This window comes from Pezoporus wallicus, unplaced genomic scaffold (genome assembly GCF_028554395.1).
Source record: "Pezoporus wallicus isolate ANWC-B61680 ecotype Strahan unplaced genomic scaffold, APGP_CSIRO_Pwel_v1 contig_6484, whole genome shotgun sequence".
Lineage (NCBI taxonomy): Eukaryota > Metazoa > Chordata > Aves > Psittaciformes > Psittacidae > Pezoporus > Pezoporus wallicus.
The window spans coordinates 2470541-2496554 of record NW_026638903.1 but is presented as its reverse complement, the minus strand read 5'-3'; the positions used below and the strand labels follow the sequence as shown (position 1 = coordinate 2496554).

Genomic DNA, 26014 nt, shown 5'->3' with positions numbered 1-26014 from the left:
CCAGCTAGCAAGGACAGTGCCATCATCTGCGCAAAGTGCACACCTGAGGCAGCAAAGCACTGCTTCTACTCTTCCTTGTGCCAGCAGCTTCCCATGGATCACACATACCCACCAGCTAGAAATGGGGCCATCACAGTGTATATGCGTTTACTCTTTAATGTGCTCTGAAGCTGAGAGAGGGGAGGGGGGTTCTCAGGCCTGTTGTGAGCACGTGATGTGGGTGACTTTCATCTGCCATTTCATTATGGGAACTCAACTGCAGCAGATTCCTGGAAACCTGATCCCTGAGATAAATGTGGGAGAACTGAAACAGCAGTATCTGTCCAGTGCTCCAGACTTTCAGTTCAGAGGCAGGTCAGAGCCTCCCTGACCTGGAACAAGGCTGTCAGTATAAAGATAGCTGCTCTCAATGACAAGCACCCAGTGGGCCTAGGAGGAGGCAAAAGTTACATTAAACAGCCATGCTGCTTTCAGAGTCACATGAGACCTACTGACATGCATTTTCTAAGAGACTGATGATATTTAAAGCTCTTCAAGTAAACTATTTGCTTTACATTTATAGCAGGATATTCATCCTGCTGCTTGTCACTGGAATGAAGTACACTGATCACCATACCAATGACCAAACATTTGCCATCTCAAAATTACTCTCCTGGAAAATAAAATATATATATCTTCATCATTAAATTCTGCCTCATCAGTAGTGCTGAGACAGATTCTCTTACAAAGGTATCAGGTTTAAGAGAGCACCCATCTTACTAACCACACAAGCCTTTTTCCAGATGGCATTTTGCATACAATATAGACAGGTGTTTTGCTAACCAATCCATTATTCAATTAATTAGACTTATACATTAAGTATGTGCCTAGCAGAGTGTGTCTTTCCATGTGGCAAGCCTCTTATAGTGTAGAAGGAAGGACAGTGAGTCAGTGCTGACCAGAGGTGACATGCAGGCCACCTCAGTAGGTCATCTCAACTGAAAAATGATAGGCAATTCCCATGTGTTAGGAGGCTGCATCCGAAGAAGGAGGCCAAAGATTCAGAGCTCTTTGTATACCCTTATGTTACAGGCTAGTATGCTGTTTGGTGGTGTTGACATGTGGGTGACTGCTCAGATACCACCATGACAGTAAGACGAACATGCAGCTCTCTCATCAGATAAACCACTGTGTCTCCACTGAAGTCTTATGGTCCACTTGTTACTTCACTCCCCATGGGAAGGCTGATCTGTGGGACCCCTGAGGCTGGTGGTGACTTACATAGCAAGACTGGAGACTGCTTTAAACCATCTTGCTGAACCACGATGAAATGCCTCAGTGCAGTCAGCCCAGTGCAGACAGTAGCTGTTCACGTGTGTGGCTGAGACCTGCCCTCACCTCTGCACAGTTGCTGGCCTCTAAAGCTCACTCAGGTGAACTTGCAGAGGCTGTAGTCATGCTGCTAAGCTGGAGGGTGAGGTGCAACATGCCGGATACAAACTGCCTCTCCAAAGTGAGATACAGATTAGGTTTGGGACTACGCCCGGTTTATTTAGCTGTCAGTGTACTCCCTGGCTTGGGAGATCACAAGGTGGCAGGCTGCTGGCACCTGGGAGGTCACATTGGTCACTCTGTACTTGACCTGTTCTTAGGCTCTTTTTCTAAACGCTTGTTACTGGCCACAGCTGGAGAAAACATATTGGATGAAAAGGACCTTTGGCATGATCCAGGTGTAGCCTACAATTGTTCCTACAATTGACAAAACTAGCTAGTAATGAAACAGGTTAGTTGAGCCTGTTTTGGTATTCAGTGCTTTGAACATCAGGTGACAGTAGCTAATCTTCGATTACCAGCAGTGACTGCTTTTGTCAAAAGGAAATATGGGTGGGGAGGAAAGGGTATTTCTGTTCAGTTCACAATCTCGGTTGCCTGGGGAATACTTTTAACACGCAGAAGAACAGATCTGCATGTTGGTATTCTGGGGATGTTTCCCATGAGAAAAGAAGTGTAACTCAAAACTCTAGCTGACTTGGGGGTCTTGTCACGATTATATCCTCCAAGGGTTTGTGTTTATTAAGCTGATAAATAGGGTTTAGATAACAGAAAAAAAAAGGCATTGCCTTATATAAATGACAGCAGCATCACCACATGCGCTGTCTTCCTCTACCTGTCCCGCTGTTAGACAAGACGTAATGATTTCCTCATGGTGTTCACTTCCTTTTGCCTGTAACTCGTGTTGTCTTATTCAGCCAGAATTGAGAAACACCTGGTGTATGTGTGGGCACCAGTGACACGAGTGCCCAGCTCCCATCATGCCTTTGCAGAACGGATGTGCTTTGATACAGGTCTGGTACAAATGTCCATGTCAAATGTACCCTGGCTATCTGAGCAGAAAGGCTGAACTGTGGAAAGGCAAAGCAGATTTTCCAATGTACACAAGCATCTAAAAACACAAACTGAGGCCCATCCAGCTTTTCACATCAGCCATACGAGTCAGGACCTTAACTTCTCCTTGTTGTAATGAGAAAGACTTCAGTGCATTTTAAACTCCTGTTAGATGTGTGTCTGGCCTACATGTGAATGCCTCTCAGGCTGTGTGATGTGCTGTGGTCCACAGGGCTGGTTAAAAGAGAAAAGGGAATTTCAGCCTCCAGCGTGGTTACCACAGCACCAAGTTTATGTCAGGAGAATGAAGGCTGACAGTTCCCATCACAGCTGCATGATGTCTTTCATCACCGCAACTGGATGTCGAAGACTTGGAGAGAGATTCTCCAGCGAAAACATGGTTGTTTTCACATGCATTGTGTTACTGTGTTGCGGGGGAGGGTGCTGTGCTGGTCACCGCAGGATGTTGCAGAGGAACCAGACAACCCAAACCAAAGCAGAGACCACCAAGAAGTCCACAGTGGACGGCAGGCTTCCTGGCTTGCAGAGTCATCTACCTTCAGTTGGTAAAAACCATTACTGTGGACAATGCTGGAGTAATCTTAAAAATTATCACAGACATCTGTGAGTGGTTTTTAGGGAAAGGACTTCCCATGAGGACAAGGAGAAACGCCTCTGGCAGGCACTGTAAATCATGTAGCATCCCACTGTGGCCCTGGCTGAACAACTGAAAGATGTTTAGGAACAAGTCGAACCCTAAGTTACCATTCCCATTGCCAGCTCCTGTGTGGTGCTGCTTAGATAAGTCTTGCTCCAGATGGCTAAAGATAGAAACGTTTTTCCACTCTGATTTTGTTTTCCTTTTTAAACCCTATTAGAGCTGGATCCAAAATAGTTTTGGAATTTATTTAGTTCACGTTCTTTGACTTGGTTTCACACTGGATGTCCCAGACTGACTGGCCCTGGAGACAGAAGAGCTCTAACTGGGGCAAGCCGAGCAGGCTCGTGCCCAAGTACAACCTGCCATCAGAAATGCCTTACAAACCATGGTTAGGAGTGAGTGGAGAGTGAAGCCTTGTGATCTTGCTGCCAAGACAGAAAACCATTTTAATGGTGCATAGTGCTGCTATACCCAATAGAAACTGAATGGGGACCATTTTTTTTTTGACCAACAGGGTTGAAGCCAAAGCAGTCCCCCAGGCTTGCAGCTGCAGGGTGCATCAGGAGGTCATGTAGCTGCCTGAGCTTGGTGACTGCTACTCCCGCATGGGCTCCAGGTGCCCGTTGTCACAAAACGTGCTGCTTCTTGCCACTTCACAGCTAGTTTCTGGGTAATGCTGCTTCCCTGTGTGGTGGTCATTTCCAGATGTGCCAAGGAAAACAGGGTGGATTTCATGCAAGAAAGTATTTTCTTATTATTTTCAGCAAGGAGATGAGAATAATCTTTCCTGCATCAGCCAAAAAGAGAAATTTTGGCAATATGACTTGACTTCTGCTGCTTTCCCAAGTTGCCTCTGCTTCCATTAAAACTGGTGGCTGTGCTCAGCCAGAGGAACTCTATACTGTCCAGAAGTACATATCCCAGTTATCAAACACCAGGAACACAGCATGTTGTCTCCGTTGCACATGCCCCTTTCCTGTTTCTATCTGCCAGCCAGTCCACCCCAGAAGTCCCTTGTCCTGCACTTAGTCTCCAGTTCAACATGAAGTGAATCTTTTCCCGCTGAGCGTATAGGCCTTCTTCCAGGATTGGTAAAATCTCCTATCAGTTGGTCGTTGTTGAAGGGAAAATTGGCTCAGCTCACGTAGGTTAAACCAAATCAGGATTGAAATGGTTTATTGATTTATTAAGGACATGTAATTAACTGACAATCAGTGAACTATACATTCAGGATCTGTGTCAGCAGTTCAACCACATTAGATATTTAGAAAACACTAATAAATTCCTGCAAGCTTCTAAACACCCTTCTGTAACTAATACCCAGAAGTTCTCTTCCTACACATGCAGGCACTTACCCCTCTCTCATTGGCAGGGGGATCACTTATGAAATGTGGGTCCCCACGCTTAAGCCCAGCTTCCACTCAGATCATGGCTGGGCCAGCTCTAGGGGTGCTTGTGCTATTCCCTTCAGTCAGCTAATGCACCCACTGGTGGGAAGGCATCCAGGCAGGTCTCCCCCCAGCCTCCAAAGCGTGGGTCCCTACATGCTGCTCCCCACAAGGTCAGGCCATGTGCTGGGTGTTGGCTGCTGACAGTGTCCTATTGATGGGAAAGCTGCTGCATCTGGTCTCAGCAGAGGTTGTAATGTGCCAGACTGGGTTTGGACTGCTGCTTCATTGCCAGTCTGAGGCTTCTCCCTGCTTCATTACAATTTTTTGTGCTTCTTTTATACAGCTTTTCAGACCAATTGATTCTTAGTTTCATAATTGTCTTTGCCATTCCTTGGTTACCGTTTAATCCAGCTGATGGCTGCCGTCCTCTTTAGCATGACCAGCTGAGGACTGATGGTCGTTCCCCTCTTCAGCAAGATCAGTTTTGGGCAAATGCCCTCTCAGACACTTGGGGTTTTCCACCTACACATGCTGTTTACACTTACTTACCTATCTTAACAACTGTTGTTTTCCACATCATTTTGCCAAGAGTGAGCTGTGCAGGCACCCCCACATGTTATACATACAGCTGTGTAGATATTACACAACTATCAAACAGATACTAAGGAAAAGAACACTGGCCCCGTGGCTGGATTTAGGGGTAGGTTATTTCAATATATATTTAGTTTCTCAGTGCCTACCAGTTCACTTTTTTTTTTAACTTGGTTACCTCATCTTGCGTAGCTATATGCAATTATTCTGTCATTGTGCTGAGGGGACTAGCCACATGTATCTATAAGCTTAATCCCTGGTGCCCCACATCTGGTGGCGGGTGGGTGACACAGGACAAGAAGGAGAAGGAGAAGGAGGAAGGCTTGAAAGCTATTTTTGTTATACTATGTCCTGGAGACTACACACCCTGCTTAAGCCAGTGTAATGTGCAGCGGTCCTGAGTGGGCTCCGTTTCTCCTGAACTTCCAAGGCAGAACATCGGAGGACAGCGCAGAGGCATTGCACTGCAGGACCAGGGAGCTGGCATGGGGACCAAAGGCTGGCACCCGCCTTTCTGGGACAGTTCTCAAGGGTCACTCCTCTCCCCTTTGCGGTGCCTTGCAGCTCCCAGAGGAGTGTACAATGCCCATGTGCTACCCAGCCTCTCACTTACAGTCTGCAGGGCCACAGCAACTCCCGTTGCCCGTTTTGTTCCTCGCCCTCCCTCACCTGTTGTGTGTAGGGCAGGCTTGGTGCCAAGGAGCTGCCCTTTCCCAGCTCCCAGCATGCCAGCCTGAGGAGGCCCAGCCTCAGTTATTTGCAGTGGCAGCCCACGAATAGTAACTACTTGAGGCCATTTTGCACACTTCTGTCATCTTGTAATTACCACTTGGTCCCTCAGTCTGTGAGTCCCTGCCCACTGGCATGCCTCTCTCCTTCCTCTGCTGCCTATCACAGCATCATCCACAGCCACTTTCAGATATGTTTCTAGATCACACGATACCCAAAGTTCCTGCCTGTGACTGTCAGCTGCTGAGTCTCATTTCCCCCCACAAATGGAATTAATGTGCAAAACGGTCACCAAGCTGTACAAATCCTCCCTTTGCTCTGTTCTGTATCAGGCACTTCTCTTTCACTGCTTACACCAAAAGTAGCTGTCCGCCATCCTGCACCATAGTGAGACACCTCTCCTTGCCCTAGATGCTTTCTCCCAGTCCTTCAAGGCAGGAGAAAAAAAGGAAGCAGGGATCTCATTGGTAACTATACCCAAACCCACCGCAGAAAATCAGAATGCTCTTCACATGCCAGCTCCTCAGGGCAGCAAGACAAACCCTTAGCAACCTCCATCCTGCAGGTTGTTCCTACCTAGGTGCTGGTGTGCAGCTTTCCCCGGCCCTGTACTTCCTCCTGCAGCTGATCTCCTGGGCATGGATTGCTTTGCACATTTTGTTCTTGGCAATTTCAAATGTTGCCTCAGGGCCTTATCGCCTTAAAAAATCAGAGCTTATAGTGGTGGCCTTAGAGGCAGCCTCATTGATATCTAGGCAGCCAAACAAACAGCATATTTGAATAAAATTTGGTACCTTGTTAGTGATGCCGATTCATTGACAGCAAGTGCGTATCCTGAGCATTCATGGGACTGAGGCTTTGGCTGTCTAAAAGGGGTTCCTGGAATGGTGCACAAAGCCCCTTTTGCTCATTCCAAATCTCGCACCCTCCATCCTCTGCAGTCACAGGGATTCGGTATCACTGGCTGCTGCCAAACAACAGGACCTCTCTGTGTATGTACACAGAAATACAGACGCTTGCAGGAAGAGGAGAGAGTTTCCCGGTGGTCCTTGAACAAACGCCGATGAAGCCAGGAGCTCCTGCAGCTCAGCTTCCACCAGCACCACTAGAGCTTGTAGCAACCATGAGAACATACTCGGAGGAAGGTACTGTTTCTGGGTGGTCATTTACTCTGTAATCGTGATACAATTATTCTGATATCTATAGCTGCCTTCTCCAAACTCGTTCTCTATGGTTTTATGAAACAATGCGGTGGGAGAGTGTGCTCCCATTCAAATCTTCCCTGATTTGAATATTGCCATGAACCTGCCGCCATATCCCATGCCTGCTTTATTTTGGATGACCCCATTGCTCAGGCAGAAGGCAAGGAGGGGAGGGCTGCACCACTGCTGCTGTTGCATGTGCCCTGAACCAACTTGTGTGGTGCTTTCCTCTGCAGACTAGGTGGGCTGAGTCCTGGCCCATGGATAATGCCAGAGACAGCATCCAAGGGGCAGGCCAGCTGATGTGTGGACTTCATGCTTGGGTGACAGCACCGCAACACCTACACACAATTTTCAAACTGCTGCCCTTTGTAGGGTAGCATACATGGGCTGTGAATCACATCCAGGGCAGTAGGAGAAGATCTGGTTCAGTTCCTCAGTGGCCAGCACAGACTTGGTGGCCCAGAAGCCAAGAGAAGCTGCCTAGCTGGCGACTGCAGCAACTGTGCTGAGGTCTGGGAGTTAAAAATGGCTGTTTTTTCCTCCAGCGGTGCCTGTGTGTTTATTGGCTTGATTGTAATCACAGCCGCCTTAACTTGTAACTGATACCGCCCTCCCTGCAGCACAGATGATGTTCGCTTGGGTATCAGATACTGCTGTCTGTGTTTGCATTTGTTATCACCCACCATCAGCAGGTCTCTTTTAAAAGACCAGCTCTGACCAGACACCAAGGAGAAACTAGAGATGCCATTTACCCTCTTCCCTCTAGCCCATCTTTCCCCGTCATATAAATGCCATGGAGAGCTGATTCTCCTGACTTAGGAGGAAAATCCATGTGGCAGACCTGGATCCCGTTGATCAGGAATAATATATTGCAGAGTGTTCAGCAAACCGGGCACTCCCAATTAAACACACACAGCCTTCTAGGCACATGACTTCTCTGTACTTCCTGTGTGACACCTGTCCTCTCCCTAACCCACAGCCCTGCAAGGCTTTGAGAAAGAAACCTGGTTGCATGCCTCAAGCTCAGGAGGCCATGCCCAGCAGCTGCCACCAGCAGTGGTGTGACATGGAGGGTATCTGGCCTGTGTGGCACCAGCAGGCCAAGGCCAATGGCCTAAGGAGCAGGTCTGCCAGCCGGCTGCCTTGGGGGCTGGTTCTGGGCTGTAGCCATGGATCACTTGGAGAAAGGTGCCATGTTATGACTTATCCCCTGGCTGGGAGCTTAATGGCTTAGGGAGGGTAGGAGGTAATAGCGGCCAGACTGCTTTTCTAAAGGTCATGGCATGGTGACATTGGTTGGTTGGGTGGTCCATGACTTCAGGCTTAGGTCATTCTTGCAGGTAACATCCAGAACATGCATCTGCTGGGTGGTACCAAGGGAAAGCTCACCTTATATGCATTCATCCCGATTCCATGACCAAAATAAAAAAGGATAGACTTGAGAGAGCCTGACAGTAATTTAAGGGCATACTGAATTTCCTATTTGGTTTCAATATTGTTACATGAGTAAATCCAAGTATGCTTGGGTTTATTCATGTAACTTTAACTGTCCCATAATGGGGGTCAAGGCACGTTAGCTATCGAGCAGATTAATGATGGTGCATTAAACACCCTTTTTCTCTTTTTTCCTGTTTTCCTGCAAGGTACAAGCGTAAGATTGGTGAGACTTGGGCAGAAGAAGTTCCCGGGTTGAGATGCAAGGCCCCTCGCGTTCTGACCCCCCTCACCTCCTTGTCAGGATATAAGGTAACCCCGTATACACCCCACAGCCCCGGGAGAGTGGTGCTGGGCTCTGGAGCGCTGTGCAGCTGCGGCTTCATTGCCCGCGAGGTTGCAAGGCAGACAAGGGAGCCGCAGGTCTCTTGCACAGGCGGGAGGGCGAGGCGGCTCCGGAGGCCTCACCTGGGCAGCCCCGGCGAGGGCCCGCCGGAGCTGGAAGCAGGGGCAGACGGGTGGGTATCCCCCCGGGTCTGTGCCTCTCTGCCTCTCCCCGCGGGGACTTCGGCTGCGCTGCAGCTGGGCTCCGGCCTCCCAGCAGAGGTGTCCCCGCGGGGAAACGGCAAACCCCACCGGGCCCGGCTGGCTGTTGTGCGCCGCTGGGGCTGCGCTGCCGGCAGGCGGGTATCACGGCCCGGGGGGGGGGGGGCAGGGGTTGTGCACCGCCCTGAAGGTCACCGTGCAAGGGCGGCTGCAGCCTCTTGCTTGTGCCGCCCCCCGCCCCATCGCTGCTGCAGCTCCCCGCGGTAGGTATGCGGGCGGCCAGTTTCTGCCACCACGGCGGCGGCCGCGCCCCGGGGAGCCCCTGCCCGCCCGCCCGCCCATCTCTCCCTGCAGGTGCTGCCGGCGCTGGGAAGGAGCGCTGTTTGCACTAAGTATGCCGCAGCCGCCTTACACGTGAACCACGCAGAGCGTGGCGGGGCCGGTGCGGGTCAGCGGCAGCAGCGGGAGGCGGAGGGGGGAACGCAATGCTCCGCTCCCGGGCGACTGTGCTCGGCGGCGGGGCTGTTAACGGGGCGATGCGGCCCCGGTCCCGCAGGGAACCGGAGCGGGAGCCGGGGGGGGCGTCTGACAGTGCCGGGCGGGGCCTCGCCGCGCCGCGCGCGCACCCGGGCGCACAGGTGTGCTGGCGCGTGCGGAACCACCTTGCACGCGCGCACATGCGCACGCGGACGTGCATGCGGTTGCGGACGGGCAGCGGGGGCGCGCTCCCGCCGTGTCCCGTCCCGGGGCAGCGGCACAGAGACCGGGGACGCGGCGGGACCGACACGCGCGGGCCCGCGCCGCCGGCTGCCCGGTGCCGCAGCTCCGCCGCTCCCGCGGCCGGCGCGCCCCCCGCCGGGCCCCGGCCGGCCGCTCGGCCCCGCCCCCGAGGCCCTCTGGTGGCGCCCATTGGCGGAGGCGGCGGCGGGGCGGAGGCGGCGGTGTATATGAAGGGGCGCGGCGGTGGGGGAGTGCGGTTTTCTGTACCGTGTGTGTTTCGGTCGGTGCCCTCCGCCGCTCCCGCCGCTTTCCCCCACGACACCGCCGGGTCAGCGCCGCCGGCTGCCCCGCAGCGCGGGCGGGCGCGCACGGACCTCCCCGGTGCCACGGGGCAGGGTGTCCGGCCGGGGCCTGCCCGCGCCTCCCGCCGAGGGCTAGACTTCTCCCCGCCGCTCGCCCGCCCGCCCGCTCGCCATGGCCCGCGGGAAGGCCAAGGACGGCGACGGGAACTGGAAGAAATTCATCTGGAACTCGGAGAAGAAGGAGCTGCTGGGCCGCACCGGGGGCAGCTGGTGTGAGTGCCGGGACGGGGGCGGCGGGGCCGGGCCAGGGAGCGGCGGCGATGCGGCGGGCGCTGCAGCACGGCCCGCGGCGCCCCGCCTCCGCCGGCTGCGGCGGGGCTGCGGCCCCCGGGGAGGGGGCCGGGGCAGGCGCGTACCCGCGGGGTGAGGGCGGGCGGTCCGTCCTTGTCCGTCCTCTCCTGGTGTCCTGTGGGGGCCGGGGTCGCTGCCCGCGGAGGTGCGGCTGCAGGTGGGGCTGGGGGTGAGGCACGGTAGGTCCTCGGCCCCGGGATGGAGCCTGGGGCGGCCCGACCTTGGCGAGGGCGCCTCGTCCTTGGGTCTCCTTACCCGGCGGCTGGCCCGGACCTGGAGCATCGCCGTCGGGGAAGCCTGCCTTAGGCTTCAGGGTGGCTTTTTTTCCATTTTCTCTGGAGAAAGGAAACTGAGCTAATGTTACCTCTTCCAAGGAGAACAATTGGCTTTTAACGTCCCTGCAAGAAGGAAATGGCCATATGTGCATTTGTGATTAAATGTTCATGATGTATTTATTAGGTGCTGTAAAAATAGCACTTGCATCAAGATGCTTGTAACATTTTCTCTACGCAAATATCCAGACTTGTAGTTGCTGCCAAGCTCAGCCAGCGTGTTGAACCACCCTTGAGATGTTGAATCCGGCTGCTGTTGTAACAGATCGGCTGGAGGTGCCACATCCGGAGCTCTAGCTCTGGCGGGTGGACTAGAGCAGGCTTCTGCTGTATTTTTACGTGAGCAGAATTGGGCTGTGGGTGCGCATGGATAGGTACTTCTCCTCCTGAGGCACCAGGCAGCTGCGCAGTGCTTCAAACAGAGAGGCTGAACGAGGTCTTGCCAGAGTGCCCGTACCTATCCACCTAGGACCGATTTCCATCTGCAGGCTGATGATCATATTCCTCTGTTATAAGACTACCTGTTGCGGGAAGCTTCTTGTTCAACCCTGGGGTGTTGGGTTGCCAGACCCACTGTGCATTTTCTGAGACCTTGGAGTGGTTTTGACCTTTAAGTTGTCTTTGGCGTTAAGAGCATCCTGGCTGGGAACCTGATTAAATAAACCATCTCCCAGCATTTGGCTTTTGATGTTACAAAACTCACAGGCGTTACGCTGCAGACAACAGCATTAGTGTTTGGTTTGTTACAACAGCACCTCCTATGACCGTGCTCTGGAAAAAATTTCCACACGTCCCTGACGTCACGGCCATTTGCTTTACGCTGCCTGGATACCAAAGAGTGCTTTTAACTCCTGGAGCACCACATTACGGCACCCGTTTCTGCCCTCCAGCCCTGGCTACCTCCTGTGCGCATGAGGAAGACAGATGAGAGGATGGAGCTCCTTTCTGACAGCATCGCTCAGCCTCCCTGTCACTGACTATCCCTCTTCCTGCTCACCTCTGTCTTTCATAGACGTAAAAAGAAAACCAGAACCTCCTGCTTTTATCAGGAGGCTTCTCCAATTATGGAGTTTTTTCATGATGGGACTAGGGAGCAAGGAGGAATACTTCCATCTGCTGCTTCGTCCTTGTCCTTTGTGGTTTGTCACTAGAAGTCCTTCAGATAAGCTGCCTTATTTTTTTTTTTTGTTTGTGATTAGATGAGGACAGTCTGAGATCAAGTGGGCTCTCTTTCAAGTTCTTCTTGGCCTTTGCTTGCTCCCGCAGCCTGATTAGCATATAGTTGCTTGGCATGGGCTGGCTTACCCTTCTGTAGACAGCCTGGTGATGCCTAGTACAGCATGTTACCGTGCAGTTAATCAGCTGAGATAATCCTTGTAAACTGGTAACTGATACCCAGTGTGAGCTATGCTGTGTCTCCAGGCTCTTCTCCACTCCGTCTGTCCCAGTCGTCATTTCCCCCCCCCCCCCAAAGTTTATTCTAGACATCTCCCTTTAGACTGAAACTAAATTCAACCTTTCATTATTATGTAATTGACTTTTTAATTGATATGAGCAGTGCTGGAGTGCCTTTGCTGACACAAGGCTGCTAAATGTGCAGTACTGTGACATGGCTGAGTACTTTTCCTACATTTGAGATGGAGCACTGGAACTAATTTGGGCCTGAATTCTGTTCCCATTGTCTTTAATGGAAGTGAGGAGAGATCAGACTTTACAATCGCTTGTAAACCTGAATGGAACATTAACTGTAGACTTTCCTGGAAACAGATCTGAGGCCCAGAGCTTTGTGGAATCTGTGTCCTTCAGAGCACACCCTTAGTACAGCTTCTTGCTGCTGGGCACTTTCTTCACTGCAAGTCTGTCACCTGTAAAAGCATGTGATGGTAGTGCAGGGTCAGCCAAGGGGTCCTTTAAAATATGGAAGAGCATGGTTTAATACTCATGTACATACATCCCAATTCATCCATTTTAAATTTTTTTTAGGGGCTTATGCTTCCAGCCCCCCAAGCAACTGGGATGATTACTTTGCATCAGGGTGTAATCTTGCTGTTAAATACATGCCTCTGCAGCAGGGCTTGCATCTGAATTCGGTGCACTGGGCTCTTCCTTGTAAGTGGCAAAGGTTGGAAATTTTGTCCTGGAATGTGACTGCCTTGAGGGCTTGTTTTGATTCCTCTTTCTGTTTTTCTCTTGCAGTTAAGATCCTCCTCTTCTATGTCATCTTCTATGGTTGCCTGGCAGGTATATTCATTGGGACCATCCAAGTGATGTTACTCACTGTCAGTGAATTTGAGCCCAAATACCAGGATCGAGTGGCACCTCCAGGTAACTAAATAGGAGGCCCGTGTTTGACTCGGTGCAAGCTGTTCTGGGGAGGTGGGTTGGTTATTCGCCTCAAGAAGGAGGATGAAATAAGCATGTCGTTGCTGCAACACATATTTGTAGGGGGTGGGTATGTTCGCAGCCTTCTGGGGCTTGAAGGCAATCCTGCGAGTATTAAAGGTTGCATCACATAAAATATGTCTCCTGCCCGAGAGGAGCTCGGACCTGGGTAGTTCTTCTTCCCTTCCCCTAAACTGAAGCAATGGAGTGAGGCTTAAGAGGCTTCACTTGGTAATGAACTGTATGAAAAAGCTGGATTCAGTTTTTCTTCATAGCCACTGTGTTCCCACGGGTAAGTGAAGGAATAACATAAAATGATAGCTTTGTCTGTGAAACTGGGTGCACAAGGAGAAAGGGGACACTACCGATTCTGGGTGAGCTTGAATTGTATTAGCCAACGCTGACTTACACTATGCTCTTGAGGAGGTGGTGGCATTTACTAATGGGCATTTCAATTTAATGTGCCTTGGGAGGCTAAAGGTGGGTCTTGTAGCTGCTGATACACGATCTACCCTTAACTAGACAAAGTAAATCTCTGCTCAGGATTGAAATGATCACTTGAGTGCCGTCTGTGGCCAGCCTGCCTTGGGCAGGAGCAAAGGGAGTACCCAGCCCTTGCAGCAGGTTCCCCCCTCTGCTGCGCCATCTGATTGCCAACGCCGCCCGCGGCAGCTCAGAGCGCGGTGGGGGAGCTGCACAACTGCCGCTTTCCCACATTGCGGATGACCTTGAGGCTGCTTGGCACTGGCGATGGTAACGATCTGTCTCCAGTTGCTCTGTAAAACAGTTCAAAAGCTTTTAATAACGGTGGTATTTAAGTGACAATTGTGAGGCTGATGATGGCTTGTAGCTACAGGAGTTGGCTCTGGTGTTGCACAGTGTTTTACCAGCCCCACTGTCTGCAGTGCTATGCTGCAGTTATTGCCTGCTCTAACAGCACAGGGAATGTTACCATCACCAAATGGTGTTATGTCTCAGCAAAGAATAATCTTTTTCAGATAATTGCTCTTCCACTAGCACTTTTCAGAGACAGAATAGAAAATGGAACTGCAGTGTCGGTGTGTGGCACTTCCTAATCTACCAGCACTCTTAAGCACTGGAGGTGGCTGCTGCTGTCTCTGCAACAGGCTCTGACATTTGCAGGAAAGACTAAACTGTTGCTGATTACTGCCCAGAGCCATTAGCTGCATCTGAAAACCCACCATGGCTAATGGGGGAATAGTTATTTTTTGAATAATGTGTTTTTCCCTGGCTGGAGCGCAGTGGTCTCACCAGATGTGAAATGAGTGAAGAAGCCCATGGATCTTGGGTCACATCCAGACAGACCTCCTGTTTAGCCTGATGTCACATAATTACTCATTCTAGGTAAACAGTTTGCCTTCTGTTTAATAGCAGTTTGGGATCCAATTTCAAAGCAAGTCTGTAGTAGAATTTCTGTGTGAGATTTCAGCCTGCAGAGGATTTTTATTTGCCTCTCAATTGCAGACTGCACCAGGTTTTCTGGGGCTTACCCTTTTATTTCTAAGCAAAAAAGGAACTGAATCTCAATGCTCTTGAAGTGTGTACTGTGGAAATCGAAATGGAGGAAGAATGAAAAGGTCATCAGGGCTTTCAGGACATATTCTGAAATCAAGGGGAATGGAAATCCACCTCCTTGAATATATGACAGTGGGCAGCCAATAAATAAGGGTTTGAACCAAGCCCCGATGAAGCACGCACACACAACTTCAAGGAAACAGTTACCTGTTAGTAGCACACAGTGCTTTGCAGGGCATCATGTGAGAGTGCTTTCTGCAAATGTGGACAAGCAGCTGGTGAGGTGTGGTGGAGGCTGGCTCTTTACATCAAGTCCATTTCTTGTCCTGTAGCAGCCATTAGACCGTGAATCGGTGTAGGGTTTCCAAGAGGGGGAATGCTGTAGTGAGCTGCTGTGCTTCAGAGGTCAGCAATTCCATACTCCTCTGCTGTGTAGGGCTCTTTCCTGCGCTACCAGCACAGCTGCTCTTCTGACAGCAAACACACGTGGGCATGTTCACCCCTGCTCTTGGTGAGCATCGAACTGTTTGTGTGGTCTGGGACCCCTGCAGACCATGAGTTACATACAATACGGTGTTGTGCAGTTCTTACTCCTGATTCTTGTGGGAAGACTTGCAAGCCATGTACATTGGCAGCTTGATAGAGACCTGGGTTTTCTAGGAAGCTAGAAAACCTGATCTTATTCTTGTTACAGTGCTCTGTCCTCGGGCAAGTCACTGTTGTCAGTGCAAAATGGCTGGGAAAGGGAAAGCTATGCTTCTCTTCAGGATTTGCAGGGGAAAATGCTGAAGGGTCTGCCATTATATCATTTTTGTTCTGAAATGCAACAGCTTTCATAACAACAACCTACAGGATGTTTTATTGAGTTATTGACATGGATGTAACATTGAAAGCCAGAAAGGGCTATTTTTATAGCCAAGTGTCATTAATATGCTAATTGGTTTCTGCACTGAACACAGCAGGAATGTGATCCAGGGCTTCAGGCCACGCTGAGGTTTGTACCTTTCCATGATAGTATTTTTTTTTCCTCCTCTTTTGTCTTGGGGCGGGGGAAGAAACTGTGCAGCTCACCTTGTCCAGCCTTGCCATTGCGACAGCCCCAGCTCCACTTGTGCTGCAGGCTCTGACTCTGCTTTAAGCACAGAGGAGCTACCCTGCTAACAGGGAAGGATGAGGATATGGCCACTTAAACACAGCGCACTGAGTGTTTGAAAAATACTCCATTCTCCTCCTCCCCTTTCCCACCCCAGTATAAATTGGGCTGTGTATCCTGCCATCTTGTGGTGTGCATCCCGTGAAACACAGCATCCCATCGCGACGGCTGGTGAGGGGCCAGAGTGCCTGCTGCTGCCTAAGGCTCTTCTGGAATGTCAGCTGGAAGGAATAATCCCTGTTCAGGCTGGGGGATTTCAGGTGTCCCAGCTTCAAGTGCTGCCTGGCTGTGATGTGCCTGGGCAGTGAGTGTGTGTCATGGCAAAGGCTGCTCCGCCATATATTCCCCGCTTGGCTCGTTTAGCTTGGAGAGCAGCAGGGAGGTGGCAGCAAGGGCCTGTTTTGGGGATGAGGTGTAGAGTGACTGGAAGCTTGTAAGGGCATTGCTTGATATGGAGACTTACAGTCTATCATCATTTGGGGGGGTGTAAATAGGAGCAGAGTAGTGATCACTCCGTTTTTGTGTGTCATCCCAGGAGTGTTCAGACTCGCTCTGAAACAAGATTACACTGTCCTTGGAAATATGCATTGCATGATGAAGCAAGAGTGGTTTCTATGGACTTCCACAGCCATTACTAATATCAAGCCCGACTTCCCATTTCTAGTTTCTTCCTCTTTACCCTTGGGACACCATTTTTCCTGAAGCATACAGTGATAAAGGCTATCTGGAAAACTTGGTTTTAAATGAACTTGAATAAATGCAGTTTTAATCTGCAGTGATGTTTTGGAAGTGGAATTGTGGCTGGAAAAACAATCGATGACTTTACCAAAAGGCAAAAAATAAAGACATGTACCTTTGTACACTTACGGAGCTGGAAAGCCAACAGAAGGTGGTGTCTGTTACCGAGTCAATACATCACTCATCATTTATGTGGACAGTGTCAGTCAAGTGCAGACAGGAATTGTAGCTCCCAGCAATGACTCTTAAGAGCCAGTTGCAGAAAATTTCTAAAGCCTTTAATCATCATTTTAGCAATCAGTTACTTGATTCTTCCACATGTGAGGAACAGCATCACCACACATGACACCATGGTGCATCTCTGTGGTAACAGCATGAGACACAGAACTGTGGCAAACAGGTTATAGTCTGAAGCTGGGGAGAGGGTTGGGTTGTTTGACTCCTGGCTACGAAAGCACTTGGGACCTTATTTCTTTTTTCCCATGTGATTTCCTTATGAATGGCTTCTTCATGTACAAGAAGCCCCGAAGAGGCTTTATTCATGTCTGTAACTTACTGGAGCCACACACTCCCTTGGGTGGCTAGCAACCCATGGTAGGTAGCACTGGAGTGCTAGTTTCAGTTCCCTAATGGGGATGAGAGGTTTCAGAGGAGCTCTGCAGGGGTCACCTCCTCCTGTTGCACCAAATCAACACGCTTCTTTTTAAACAGGATTGCCTAAGAAGGATTCGGTGATAGTGCTGCTCTGACAACAGCACTTGAGCTTTTACTTTGGATGCGGGATGTACAGATGGAAAGCAAAGAAGGAAATGATAGATCTGTGTTGAGGGCTTTGAGCCTGGTCAGTTGCAGATACGTGAGAATGGAGGTTGTCGTGGAAGCCAGTAATACATTTTTAATCAGGATAAAACTATTTTTCATAGCAAGTCTCTCATCTCCACGAAAATTACTTCCTTGCTTCATAAGTGGGAAGATTGATCTCCACTTTTCTCTGTTCCTGAACAAAGAAAGTGCCTGCTGTACCAAAGCCCGGTGCAGTCTGGCTCAGCCAAGTACCTGCAAATGCCCACAGTTAGGCTGAAAGCAATCTATGGCTGCAGGCCAAGGCTGCCTGGCAGGAATGGCTGTTCTCTTGTGCTGGCCACTGGAACAGCTGCACGGAGGTGCTGCTTGCACGGGGTACTGCCTGGGCTTTGGTGCTGTTCTGCAAAGATCTGCAAGACAAGGAAGCTTTGGGATGGGAGTCACTTCTCCTAGCCAAGTCACTCATCTCATGGTTGGAGGGTTGGCTTTGGGCTGTATATATCGGGGCCAGGCTGTCCTAACCAGAGAATGGGGATATTCTGCGAGGTGGCTTTTATACACCACAGGGTGCCTGTTGCTGACCTTTCCGTTTCCTTTGCCACCTCTGCATGGGTACTTCTATGCATTACCTTGGATAAGACAAAAATCGGGTGGAGAGTTCCTTCGTCATAGAGGTCCTGAGCAAAGCTTGACAAGCCTGCTTGATTCCTGTATGCGCACACTTGAATGACCCATCTGTAACTTGAACTCAGAGAAAGGCAGACCCAGGAGGGGAACCAAGGCCTGGCCTGCCTTTGCTGCAATTCCAGATAGCCGCTTCAGGTGACCCTGAGCCCGCTGCTTCTTAGCTGAGTGGTAATGTGAGGAGGGTTTGGCAGGATGAGTTTGAAGTCCCTTATTAAAATGGAACGCAGCTTATTTTAGATATATTTATTGATAACAATTTGTGAAGCAAGAAATCAGGTGATTGTTCAAAATTGGGCTGAAAGCCTCTGCCTTTGGAGGGTAGGATGTAATTCTGCTAGTGGAGTAGTAAGTTGCTTCTAAACTAGTAACACTCAGCCTGGTCAGTTTGTACCAGAGGGAGTCTTGAGCAGTTAAAGCTGCTTCCTGGAATAAAACTTGAAACCCCTGAGCTGGTCGCTGGATGTCTCGCAATCTTTGGCGACCAGGAGCTGCGTTAAGGGGAACAAAGCTAATCTTTGTCCTAGGTTACAAATTCCAACCTGGTGGGTGGTGGTGGGGGGGGGAGTGGTGAGCTGGCTTGAGGAGGGACTAAGCAGAAGCACTTAAGTGGCTTTGGAAAAATTGCTGGAGTCACAAGCTCTTGTGGCTTCGAGCCAGCCAGCTAAGCTGCCTGAGTTTTGCACCAGGGAAACTTGTTTGCAACAGGCCCGCTCCGAAAGCTGTCAGAGCAAATGCTGCTCCCCTGCTCCTTTTTCTTGTTCTTGTTAAAATGAGGATGACAGACTGAACAGGAGTTACGACCTCAATCGTTACAGTGGCCGCCCCAAAAGCAGCATGAACTGCAGTTCCCATTACTTAAGTCTGAAGTGTTAGTCATGCATTGATGCATTCAATTAAAATGTGACCTGGACATTGTGAGGAGCAACTATTTCCAACTCCCATAATGAAGAGCAAAGGGGTTAGTACTTTGCATCATCTGTAGGCATTACTTGTACCTAGTCCCTTCTCCGTGTGTTCTTTTTCTATTCATCCTCCTAAATTCCAAAGCGGGGCTAGTTGTACAGCTCAGAATCTAGGAAGGTCTTTAAAATCTCTTCCCTAAGGTGGTATTTCCTACTCACCTACTTGGTGATGAGCTTCTGATTAGAGAGCTCAGAAGGCTCTTCCTGCAATGAGAAATACCTGCTTATGGAGTGAAAAGACCAGAGAATGTGATCAGGCTGATAACTGAGTGACAAAACGTCTCCTGCCCTGCATCCTACAAGGGTGATGTGGATTACAACCAGCAGAGTGTGACTATACCTGGCTTGGGGAACCTCTCTCATCTTTTATTGCAAGGGTTCACAAATGGACAGCTCTGCTGTATCTCAACACACAGCATGTTTTGCAGACTTTCGAGGCAGCCTACTGGGGATACCTGCATAAGAGTAGGCAGCTGTGGGACTTTATTTCATGCCATTAGTCTCACAGCTTCTCTTCTGCCCTTGAGGAGGAGGCAGAAGTTGGTAGAGGACCTGTGGCTGACTTGGCTTACAGCTTCTCCTTTCAATATTTGTCTGCTTAGCAATGCAAACATCATGACAAATACTCTGGGCTGTTGTCGGAAAGAGGAGACAAGAGCCCATCACAGCCTCCCCTCTAGGGAGCTTAAGCTGTTTTGTGCAAGTTCTGAGGTTTGAAAAATAGATACTAAAATGATTCCCATTCTTGGTATGTGCTGCATTGCCCGGAGGCTGTGCAGCTCTGAAGTGTACTTAATGTTTGCTTCTTGATTTTGCTTTTCTTAGGACTGACTCAAGTCCCCCAGGTACAAAAGACAGAAATCTCCTTTACTGCCTCTGATCCCAAAAGCTTTGAGGTGTACATGAAGAACATTGAGAAGTTCTTAAATGACTACAAGGCTGATCAACAGACTGAAAACATTATATTTGAGGAGTGTGGGGGTAAGTCTCGATTGCGTCCTGCAGCTGAGGGCTCTGACCACTGCCGCTGCGTCAGGTCCATCAGAAGCTGAGGGTGAGCAGTGGTGTTGGTCTCTGTCTTAGGCTGCTCCTTTTATTTTTTATGTTATTTATATAAATATTATAATTTGTGTTCATATAAATATTTATATAGTGGCGTATTGGTAAACTGTCAGGCTCTGGTTTCAGTCATACGGGTGCTCATGAAATCAGTTTGGTCAGAGCAGATTTGGCCAGGGATGTATCTAGAAGCTTATGGTGGAGGTTGTTGTTGGGAATTCCCAGATTTCACTTGGAGAAAGTTCCAGCTGACTGTCAGAAGCACATGGCACTGACCTTATCCTATCTGAAAGCCCTGGGGGTTTTACTGATGACTAAAGATAGTGTTGATCCTCTTGATGTAATGCAGCAAAACATCTGGGAGGTACTGACTTTTAAGAGGTTATATGTAATACTGTAAATGGGACTATCACTTTGTAATACGTGCATGTAAAATCTGAGGGCAACCCACTTGTCCTCTGGAAGAATCCTCAGTTAAAAACCAAAAGCGCTGCAGACTTTGGGACCACGGTGGGGAAGGCTGGGCTCAGGTCTGGGGTGTCATCTGTTTGGATGAGGGGGAAATCCAAACTACACAGTGAAGCATAAGTGTTGCTGTTCCTGACACACAGAAGATCATGGTTGTCTTTTCATCCTCCCGCCATGACAGACATTCCTGCTGATTACAAAGAGAGAGGACTATATAATGATGCCCAGGGCCAGAAGAAGGTCTGCAAATTCAAACGTGAATGGCTGGAAAACTGTTCTGGAATAAATGATCCCACCTTTGGGTACGCTTATGGCAAACCATGCATCCTCATCAAGCTCAACAGAATTATCGGCTTCAAACCTAAGGCAAGTATCTCTTCCCGTTCTAGCAGCAGCTACTGAGGAGGAGGAGGAATTGGCTGCAGATTTGCTGTTCCTGCTTTTGTGTCTCAGGAGAGAGATCAGTATTAAAGCCCTTCTGCAGAGGCGAAGCTGTGAGATAAATTGAGCAACTGGCTTTAAAAATACTCTTCACTAAAAAGCAATGAGAACTGCACCCCACAAGTTGGTAGCAGGTAGCAATGATTGCAAACTCCTGCTTATTTGTCTGCTAACTTCAGAGCCTGCCAAGTGAATTGCTGTAATGGAGGATTTTCTTCAAATGAGAAAACCCATTTTAAAGTTCTGTGTGTTTCTATGGGATCATCCAACTCTATCTGTAGTAAGATCAGTACACTGTGTCACGCTCCAGCCTACTCCGTTCTTTCCTCAGGCAGTATGGAGCTGCTAAAGCCACTTAATGAAATGAAGTAGTGCTAATATTAACTATCAGCCTGAAACACAGGCTATAAAGTGTAAATGACATCTGTGTCAGGCACAGCTCTTACTGCAAGGAAGGTGAGGACATCTTTAGTTATTTAACACAGTTTCTCAGATGCTGTAGGATGTCTGTCACCCACTCGCTCCATGCTGCACCTGAAGGCATGGTTGCAGTGATGCTGAAGAGTGTCAGTCTGGACAAGAGCTGCTTTTATTTCTAGGTTTTTTTCAGTTGAATAAGATGGTGTGCAAAACCTGCCCCTCCATCTTCTGGATGCTAAGCAGTGCAAACGGTGTGCTAAGGGCCTTCACCACTGTCCGTCAGTGCAGCTGAGGACAAGAACTGATGCTGTCTAATGAATTGTTAGGAACATTTTTCTTTGAAGGGAACCTGTCTGCTAAAAGAAATGAGGTGAATTGTGGCTCATCTGATCCAGGGTGGAAACAGTGGGCACATTTTAGCAGGAACTGGTATGTGGTGGCTGTGGGATGACATAAGATGTGCAGGTTTGGTGACTGGGGAGGAGATTGGCTTGGTGTGTTCCCCTTTTCTTTGCCACAGAGCTCTGAAGAGCTCCAGGCTGCATTGAACAGAAGGGCCTAGTCAAGGGACGATTTTACATGTTTCCTTGAGCAGTGACAAGTGTATCCAAGGCCGTATTTTTTTTCCTTATTCCACACTCCGGCAGAGACCCTGTGGCTCTTGTTTTGGGCAGGGTGCATGTAAAGCAGTATCGAGGCTTGCAAAGTTGTGAGGCAAAGCTGCTGCATGTGTTTAGAGACCAGTTACAAATGCTGGAATTGGTGCTTCTACCTTTCCCCGACATGCTCAGACCCTTTGTTGTTCCCTGCGGTCGTGTCGAAGTTCAGCAACGTCAGGGTGTGACTGCTGCTCTTTGTTCTGTCCTGTGGCTTTCCAGTCCTCGCTCATGCACCTGGCAGGCAGCTGGCAAATCCTTCCTGCCACTGCCTGGCTTTGCACGGGTGACACCACGAAATTAAAACTACTCTGATGTGCTTGCCTTGGTACCCACAGCAGTAAGGCTATAAAGAACAGACAACAGCTCTGCTTGGGTTAGGTTCCCCTGCTTCTAGCTGTGTCACCGCTGCTCTTCTGTCACCACCGAGAGCTGCTGTCTGCTGTATAACATCTCTTTGCTTTGGGTTTCTTCTAGGCTCCAGCAAATGAGAGCCTCCCTTCAGATGTTATGGCAAAATATCACCCTTATCTCATCCCTGTCCACTGCACTGCCAAGGTAAGTTGAAATACACTAGAGCAGAGCTGGGAAGCTGCAGGGGAAGGCTGAGTCTTTGTCTGAGTGTAGCTGGTCCCTCTGCCTTCCTGCAGGCAGTGGGGGTGGTTCTTACTTAGGATATCTCCCCCTTTGGGACAGGAGCTTCTGAAAACTCCACTGATGATGTCACATAGCACAGTGCTGCCCTCACAGGGAGGGGTAGGAGCAGGGCCCGGTATTAGAAGGTATCCTCAAAAGTAGACATTTCTGCTTCCAAGCACAGATGGCTGAAAGAAGGACTGTTTTACTTAGCACTGGTGAAGCAGCAAACTGTTTTTTAGCCAGAGCTAGTGCACTGGTGTGACAGGAAGCTGTGGTGGTTTCTGAATGCGTAAAGGGGTTGAGGTTTCAAATAAAGAGAAGTCATTTTCTTGGCTGATGTGTGCTGGAAGGTGTTTCATGTGCAGCTACTGGTTAGACAGTGCTATGTGTCCTCCCTGTCCCTGGAATGCCCTCATGCTGTTGAGGTGAGGGTCAGGAATGGCCAAAGAGAACAACTGATGCTGTGAGGAAAAATGGCTGCAAAAGGTAGAGTTTGGGTGAATACCGATGTTTTTTATTCCTTTTCCCGCCTCTAGCGAGAGGAGGATGCAGACAAAATAGGCACAGTGGAGTACTATGGGATGGGTGGCTACCCTGGCTTTGGCCTGCAGTACTACCCCTACTACGGGAAGCTCCTGCAGCCACGGTACCTGCAGCCGCTGGTGGCAGTGCAGTTCACCAACCTGACCTACGACATGGAGGTGCGTGTGGAATGCAAGGCCTACGGGCAGAATATCCAGTACAGCGACAAAGACCGCTTCCAGGGACGCTTTGATATTAAATTTGACATAAAAAGCAGCTGATTGTAAGCACAACTCTGTCCTCCCCCTCCCCCCTTCCTCCTAGCCATTTTAAAAGGTTAAAAAAAAAAGAACAAAAAAAGAACAAAAAAGAAAACCTACTAGTCTTGAACAAACTGTCATACGTATGGGACCTACACGTAATCTATATGCTTTACACTAGCTTTCTGCATTTACTAGGTTAGAATGTAAACAAAGTGTAGCAATAGCGACAAATATTTATTCTACTGTAAATGACAAAAGAAGACAAAATTGAGCCTTGGGACATGCCCATTTTTACTGTAAATTATGATTCCATAACTGACTTGTAGTAAGCAGTGTTTCTGGCCCCTAAGTATTGCTGCCTTGTGTATTTTATTTAGTGTACAGTACTATAGGTGCATACTCTGGTCATTTTTCAAGCCATGTATTGTATCTGTTTTCTATTTCTCGTGAGCAAAGACTTTTGCTGTCCAAGGTGTAAATACTCAGTGGGACTAGAACTGGCATGATACTTCTCATCATTTTGTTCCTTTTCCAAGAAAGGCCCACCTGTAAGACTCTGTTTAACAGCACTCCATAAGGCTTCTGACTCTTCTGTGGTGGTAGGGTGTTTTATTTGGAGGGGTGGCAGGGGAAACTGACTGAAGTGACACTAAAGAGACGGTTGGATACTGTACTGTGCTCGGTAGTGAGTGCTGTCTCTCCACCTCTTCCCTCATGCTCCAGTACGTCATGTGAGAGACCGGGTCAGGCTATCGCTCTCCTCAGTGACAGGCGTAACTCTTTGCTTTGTATATTTTCTTTTTCTTCTTTTATTCTTTTCCTGCTGGAGGCATCGCACACTGTGGTGCTAATGTCTTTATTGAATGTTTTAACCATTTTCATGGTGGAAGAATTTTATATTTATGCAGTTGTACAATTTTATTTTTTCTGCAAGAAAGTGTAATGTATGAAATAAACCAAAGTCACATGTTTGAAAATAAATCTTTATTTTAAACTTTATAAAAGCAATGCAGTACCCCATAGAATGGTGTTAAATGTTGTCTAAAGTGCAAAACTCTATGTTCTAACATGTAATAATAGCCAGGAGTACAGTGCTCTTGTTGATCTTGTATTTCAGTCAGGTTGAAACATTGGACAAATAAATAAATGAACACACCATTATGTCTGCATGTCTTGTGAGTGGGTTGGGACAGAGGCTGTCAGTTGTCCAGAATCTTGAAGAAGTACTGCACCTATTACAAACAGAAAACAGGCCTTGATCATTCCCAGGACACCTTGGCTGACGGTGGCTAAAACATGCACTGGGGTTGCCTGGCAGTGCTGCTCCTCCTGCCTGTGAGCAGTGGTGTTTGTTACACCCAGCTCCAGTGCAGCGTGCTTTGGTGTTACCTGCCTCCCCCTGAGCTACATGAGAGGCTCCTGAGGCCCACCTGCCTCTGGACACATCAGTCATGAACCCAGAAAGTCTTCAGTGTATCCACCATTACTGCAAGTCCTCCATGGCTAGAGGCTCAGGCCATACATGCAGTAGTAGCTGCAGCTGAAGTGGTTTATCCTTAGTGTGGATGAAAGCATCCCCCAGCAGCACACGCTGCAGGTCCAGAGGGAGGCTGCACGCTTGGTGTCACAAGCAGAAGAAATGGGAGTTTCATGGCAGTGACTTGCTCTGTGCTTCTGCTGGGCCAGCAGCATGGTGCTGAGGCCAGGCCCTGCCTGACAGGGCTGCTCAGCCTGACGGGATGTGCCAGCTGCCTTCCTGTGAGAGTCAAGATCACTTTAGGCTATGTGACACGGGCTACGAGGGGGAACTGCTCTGTGGTAAGGTGACTTAACATAAGTATTCTAGAGCAAGCTGCTTGATAAAGCCTGCCTCATCGAAACGCGTGATACTGGAAAAACAGCTGCTAAACTTCTTCACATTTGCTAGAAGGAAAAGCTCAATCACAGTACGCTGTGGCAGCCAGTGCACACATTTGGCTGTTTGACATGGCTCCCTAGGAGCAGAAATTTCCCTTTCTACTGTTCCATTTGCTGCTGCATGTTTGCAGTGAGGCAAGGAATTAACAAAGACACGTGATTAAAGTGCTAAAATACTCCTTGAAGGAAGCTCTGCCTGCACGAGGGTTGCAGGAACACTGAGCTGCCAGCAGTTGCTGGGTGCCCTACTGACACTACCCTGGGGGGGGGGAGGCGGGGGTGGCAGGGGCATGGCTCAAGGTTCAATAGGATCGACTGCCCCTGCTATTTGCGTCTTGGGTGCAGGGCTTGTGACAGTTTAAAAACAAAACCAAAAATCCCCACCACCACTAAAACCTGCCCCCGAACTGCTTCACTTATAAAAGGCCCAAGTCACAGGTAATTTATCTCAATTTACTATATGAGAACAAAGTCCGAGTATGAACTAGTAATAAAGATAACAGCTTAGTGCAGGGGTTGGGACAGCCACTGTAGAAAACTTAATGGTGCCCATGCTGGCTCCATGGAGCCACGTCTAAAGAGGTCCCCATACTGTACTCTTGGCAACCGCATCTGACACAAAGCAAAACCAAACCTTTACCTGCCCCAACACTTTCTAGCACCAAAGCAGTGAAAGCTGGGGGGCCTGCACTGACCGCTAATTAACTCCTCAGCAGTAATGGCAATAGCTACCGTGGCCCT

The 26014-nt window shown here is 49.2% G+C and overlaps 2 protein-coding genes across 2 annotated transcripts in view; one reads left to right on the top strand and one right to left on the bottom strand.

The window, feature by feature from the left end:
- Positions 1–9955: 9955 nt before the first annotated feature.
- ATP1B1 (ATPase Na+/K+ transporting subunit beta 1) lies at positions 9956–24514 on the top strand. Its single transcript, XM_057413128.1, has 6 exons — positions 9956–10215; positions 12823–12951; positions 19714–19869; positions 20597–20781; positions 22410–22490; positions 23108–24514. The coding sequence occupies exons 1-6, from the start codon at positions 10116–10118 to the stop codon at positions 23372–23374; spliced, it is 918 nt and encodes a 305-aa protein (XP_057269111.1). The 5' UTR covers positions 9956–10115; the 3' UTR covers positions 23375–24514.
- Positions 24326–26014, bottom strand: part of NME7 (NME/NM23 family member 7) — a 91761-nt gene continuing 90072 nt past the window's right edge. Inside the window, exon 12 of the mRNA XM_057413107.1 lies at positions 24326–24588. Coding sequence (XP_057269090.1) covers positions 24556–24588 — 33 coding nt within the window. The 3' untranslated portion in view covers positions 24326–24555. The remainder of the gene's footprint in view (positions 24589–26014) is intronic.

Excerpts from the sequence above, each read along its gene's own strand:
- ATP1B1 (XM_057413128.1), top strand. The coding sequence starts at position 10,116 with ATGGCCCGCGGGAAGGCCAAGGACGGCGACGGGAACTGGAAGAAATTC. Across the intron at positions 10,216-12,822 it reads CCGCACCGGGGGCAGCTGGT|TTAAGATCCTCCTCTTCTAT; the intron begins GTGAGTGCCGGG and ends TTTCTCTTGCAG. Across the intron at positions 19,870-20,596 it reads TATATTTGAGGAGTGTGGGG|ACATTCCTGCTGATTACAAA; the intron begins GTAAGTCTCGAT and ends CCGCCATGACAG.